General features: G+C 64.9%; 1 protein-coding gene across 1 annotated transcript; it reads left to right on the top strand.

Annotated features, from left to right (window-relative positions):
* The first annotated feature begins 1,125 nt into the window (after nt 1-1,125).
* On the top strand, nt 1,126-4,284 carry BARX1 (BARX homeobox 1). The gene is made up of 4 exons (XM_063348269.1): nt 1,126-1,330; nt 3,114-3,402; nt 3,579-3,663; nt 4,037-4,284. The coding sequence occupies exons 1-4, from the start codon at nt 1,126-1,128 to the stop codon at nt 4,199-4,201; spliced, it is 744 nt and encodes a 247-aa protein (XP_063204339.1). The 3' UTR covers nt 4,202-4,284.
* Nucleotides 4,285-4,982: the final 698 nt, after the last annotated feature.

Genomic DNA, 4,982 nt, shown 5'->3' with positions numbered 1-4,982 from the left:
GGGCTGGCCACCCCGAGGGGAGCAGGCCCTGGGGGCGGGTGGCCCGGGCAGGTGGCGGGGCGGTCCCCGGGGGTGGCTCCGTGTGTCCCCCCACCTCCGGCCAGGCGCTCCCCGGGGCTGCGGGTCCCCTGCCAGCCCCGGGGATGGGGACGGGGCTGGAGACAGGGCTAGGGCTGGGGCTGGGGCTGGGGCCGGGGTCAGGGACAGAGATGGGGACCGGGAAGGGGCCAGGGATGGGGACGGAGATAGGGATGGATGGGGATGAGATGGGAATGGGGGTGGGAATGCGGCCGAGGATGGGTATGGGGACGGGGACGGGGATGGGGACGGGGCTGGAGACAGGGCTGGGGCTGGGGCCGGGGTCAGGGACGGAGATGGGGACCGGCAAGGGGCCAGGGATGGGGAAGGAGATAGGGATAGGCATGGGGGTGAGATGGGGTTGGGGACGGGGGTGGGAATGGGGACGGGGATGGGGCCGAGGATGGGTATGGGGACGGGGATGGGGATGGGGCCGGGGAAGGGGCCAGAGATGGGGCCGGAGCCGGGGCTAGGAATTGCGATGGGGCCGGGGATGGGGCCGCGCTCCGCAGGGGCCGCGGCTTGTTTGGGTGCCCGCTCTCCCGCGGCGAGCAGAAACGGCTAATTTGCTTTGTATGGCAGGGGATCAAATGCTCTGCTGTAACCTCTCGCTTCCAGGTACTCGCCCGCCCCGGCCCCTTCCTTCCTCCGCGGCCCCTCCCGCGCCCTCCCCCGCAGCGCTGACAGCCCCGCCGGGGCCGGTGGTATAATAGGCCGCTGCCCGCCGTCCCGGGGCGGAGAGACGCTCCCCGGTGCCGCGCCCCGGGTGCATGCGGCGGTAACGGCTCCGTCCCGCCGCGCTGCTCAGGCCGGTCCCGGGCCACTGGCGCTGGGGGGGCCGCGCCGGGCCCGGCCCGTAGGGGCAGGGGCAGGGTAGGGGGGCGGCGGGGCGATGGGCAGAGCCCCCCCGGGGCGCCCCGCTGCCCGGCTGCCAGCAGCGCCGGCCGGGGGGCTGCGCTAGGGCGGCCCGGCGGCCCCGGGGGTCGTCCGTCCGTCCGTCCGTCCGTCCGTCCCCCCCCGCCCGCCCCCTCCTCCGCCCCGGCGAGGATGCAGCACCCGCTGGAACTGGGGGCCGCGCACTATTTTCCGGCCGAAGCCTTCCCCGACCACCGCTCGCATCGCTACCGCAGCTTCATGATCGAGGAGATCCTCACCGACCCCCCGGACGCCAAGGGGGCCGCGCCGGCCGGGGAGCTGCTCAAGTTCGGGGTGCAAGCGCTGCTCTCCGCCCGCCCCTACCACAACCACCTCGGTACGTCCCGGGGCGGCGGGGGGGGGGGGGGGGGGCGCCGGGGGAGCCCCCCGAGCCGAGGGGGTCCCGCGGCTGGGGGGGGTGGGGGGGCGAGAGGGGCGGCGAGGCGGGGAGGCATTTCCCGCTGATCCAGCCGAGCGCGTTTTAGAGATTTTGGAGGAAAACTTCATGATTTTTTTTACCTAAAAAGATAGCCGCCGGGCTTTGCCGGCCGTGCGCATCCCCTCGCCGTGCCGCCGGAGGCTCCCAGCCTGGAGCCTGACAAATATTTTGGGCCTAAAATGAAGAAAGCGGTTTTACGGCTCCGTCGCCGCTTGCACAAAACGGCCATTGAATTTCACGGGGAGACCGTTGTTGGTGATGGGGTTGGGGGTTTCTTTGTTTTTTTTTTTTTCTCCTCGTGGTTTTTTTTTGGATGAGGTGTGAATTGCTGGAACCTACGCAGCGGGGTATATATCTGTATGGCTGCGAGAGGCGGCACGGCGCTCTCCGGACACGGATTTAGCTGGAATCCCGACATATGTATATAATACATATATTATTTTTTTATATATATATAAAATATATTTTTATATATACTTATTTAAAGAGGGAACCAGCGTGCTCTATCCAGTCTGATATAGTATCTAAGACAAATGCAGTGTCTTTTTAAAAGAGATACTTTTTAAAAAATCCGCCAATATTTAATGCATTTTAAACGCCAGTGTTTCATGTGAGATTGCGAAGGCTTTCGCTTCCCAAGCCATCTTAGTCTGCGGAGACGTTGCTCTTTATCCGTAGAAGCGAGCGGAAGAGTAGGATCCCGATTTCTCGCTTTCTTTTTAAAAGAGAAAGAAGAAAGCGTCAAACCCCAGAGCAGGGGGGCAACGCATATCAGAGTACCTGGAGGACAGTATTGTTTTCAAGATGGGCAGAACTCTTTGAAATACTGGGCCAGATGAAAGGCTGTTTATAGCCCCCCGCGGCGCGGCTCCCGCCGGGTTCAGCGGGAGCAGGATCGGGCCCTGTAAGGGAGCCCGGGCGTTATTTGCTTCGACGCCACGATTTCTGGCCAGGCCGCGGCGGCGGAGCCGGCAGAGCCTCCCCTCCAAGCCCTTTTCGCCGGCGGGGAGGGGAGGGCAGGCAGGGCCGGAGCTCCTTTCCACCCTCCGGGCGCCCTGAATTTGGGACGGACGCCGTGTTCCCCGGGAGAGCCGAGCCGAGCCGAGCCGAGCCGGGGCGGGCGGCGGCCCCAGCCCGCCGGGGAGCGGAGCGGCCGCCGCCTGGGCCGAGAGCCCGGCGCCGTCTGCAGCAGCATCCTCGGGGATGGGCTCCGAAACTCTCCCTGTCCCCCGGCGCGTCTTCATCGGAAAATCGTGGGGATATAAAATCGTTCCCCGACCCGAAAACGTCCCGAAAACTCCTCGGGAGGGAAACCCGGGGCTCGGCCGGCTGCAGCGGGCCCGGCGCTTGTTGTGTGGCACCGGCGGGGAAAGCTTTTCGGTTTATTTAAACTCCTTTCGCTGATAACCCCCCAAGTCATTCCGTAATTAAGCAATTGCCGGTTGAAGGGTAAAATGTGACCCTGTACCGCGGAGGCGGCAGAGCCGGGGTCTCCGCATCCCAAGGATTTCCGCATCCCGGGGGGGCTCCGCTTTTTTCTCGTCTCCGAGAAAGGAGGCGAAGGGCCCGGGGCTCCCTGCAGGGTCCGATCCCCGGGGGAACCGAGGCACCCTGCAGCCCCGGGGGTCCCCGGGGTCCGGTCCGGGGGTTGCCCGGCGCTGACGGCCCTTCTCTCCCGCAGCGGTGCTGAAGGCGGAGCCGGCCGCCGTGTTCAAGTTCCCGCTGGCTCCCTTGGGCTGCTCGGGGCTGGGCTCGGCGCTGCTGGCCGCCGGCTCGGGGCTGCAGGGCGGCTCCGCCTCGCCCCATCTCCCGCTGGAGCTGCACCTCCGCGGCAAGCTGGACCCCGGTCCCCCGGAGCCGGGCGGCAAAGCCAAGAAGGGGCGCCGGAGCCGCACCGTCTTTACCGAGCTGCAGCTCATGGGGCTGGAGAAACGCTTCGAGAAGCAGAAATACCTCTCCACGCCCGACAGGTAGGAGACGAAAGACCCTCCGGACCACGGGCGGGACGGGATGGGATGGAACCGGACGGCATAGGATGGATTGGGATGGGATGGGGGCTTATTTTTCCCGAAAAAGGAGGAAAGCTGCCAGCCGAGACGAAAGCCGCCCGGCCTCACCGCCCTCTCTCTTTCTCTCTCGCCCGCAGAATAGACCTGGCCGAATCGCTGGGGCTCAGCCAGCTCCAGGTGAAAACCTGGTACCAGAACAGGCGTATGAAATGGAAGAAAATAGTAAGTATCTGAGGCCGCCCCTTCTGCGCGCCGCACCGCGCCGGGTCCGCGCCCCGCCGGGGTACGGAGCGCTGCACCGCGGGCTCGTCCTTGCGCGCGCCGGCCCTGGCCAAAAAAAAAAAAAAAAAATAAAATTAATAATAATTTAAAAAAATATATATGGTCCCGATCTTTAAGGCCAGCCGGACCCCGCGCCCCGGTCCGAGACCTCCCGGTTTTGCAGCTCGTTGCGCGGGTGCGGAGGGCGATCGGCGCAGGTCGGGAGGAGCCGCACCGGGGGACGGGGCAGAGGGGGGTTCCTCCCGCCGCGGGCTGATGGCAGCACGGTTTGACCGGGGTCTCCCCCCTCCTCTACCCCCTCCCCGCCTGGCAGGTGTTGCAGGGGGGCGGCCTGGAGTCCCCCACCAAGCCCAAGGGCCGCCCCAAGAAGAACTCCATCCCCAGCAGCGAGCAGCTCTCGGAGCAGGAGAGGGCCCGGGAGGCCGAGAAGCCGCCCGAGAGCCTGGGCTCGCCGGCCGAGGTCAGCCAGGAGGAGTGAGGGTGACCGCCCGGCCCCACCGCCGCCGGCCCCGGCCGCCCCCCCGGGGCGCTGCCCGCCCAGCCCGCCGCCGGCCCCGCACCTCCCCGCCCGCCGCGGCGGCAGGACGGGGGACAGCACGGTCAGTGGTCACGGTCGCCTTCGGTCTCCGCTGAATCGGGCGTCTTGGTTGGTCGCGTCCCCTTTTCCCCGTCGTGTCCCCCCCCCTCCCCCCCCCACCTCCCCTTCCCCCGCCCCGCCGTTCCTCTCCGCGCCCGCGGAGCGCTGCGCCACGGACGCCTGTGTTGTGCGACGGCCCGGAGGGGCCAGGAGGACACTGGATCCCACCTTTCACATCTACTCGCTGTCTAAAACCCTGTGGTGCCCCTAGTTATTCGAAAACTGCATTTTATGATCAGTTTTATTAATGCGAAGATATTTACTTTATTTCAATAAAGTATTTTATGAACTATTGCTCTGAGTAATGTAATGCTTTTTAAGAAACAATTTTTTTTAATTTTTTTTTTTTTTTTTTTTTTTTACGGAGGCAGGTTAGAGATTCCCCCACCCCCCAGGTTCTCAGGCAGATCTACCGAGACGGAGCGAAGCGCGGTGCTGCCCCGGCCGGTCCCGGGGCGGATTCTCCCGGGGCTTTCCCCGCGGCTCGGCCGGGGCCCGGGAGATGCAGGACCCGCAGGTTTTGCTCGGGCAAATTCGGATGCTTTCGCGTTTTAAAGATCCGTTAGTTGCTGACAAATAAATTCATTAGATTCCGCTCTGAGCATCCTAAATGGTGCTTTTT

This window comes from Chroicocephalus ridibundus, chromosome 10 (assembly GCF_963924245.1).
Source record: "Chroicocephalus ridibundus chromosome 10, bChrRid1.1, whole genome shotgun sequence".
NCBI classification, from domain to species: Eukaryota; Metazoa; Chordata; class Aves; order Charadriiformes; family Laridae; genus Chroicocephalus; species Chroicocephalus ridibundus.
The sequence above is the reverse complement of the archived record's forward strand: the minus strand, read 5'-3'. Positions and strand labels throughout refer to the sequence as shown.

Bases quoted from the DNA above. Each gene is read 5' to 3' on its own strand.
- BARX1 (XM_063348269.1), top strand. From the start codon at position 1,126: ATGCAGCACCCGCTGGAACTGGGGGCCGCGCACTATTTTCCGGCCGAA. The intron at 1,331-3,113 runs GTACGTCCCGGG...TCTCTCCCGCAG, and splicing joins CCCCTACCACAACCACCTCG to CGGTGCTGAAGGCGGAGCCG. The intron at 3,664-4,036 runs GTAAGTATCTGA...CCCGCCTGGCAG, and splicing joins GTATGAAATGGAAGAAAATA to GTGTTGCAGGGGGGCGGCCT.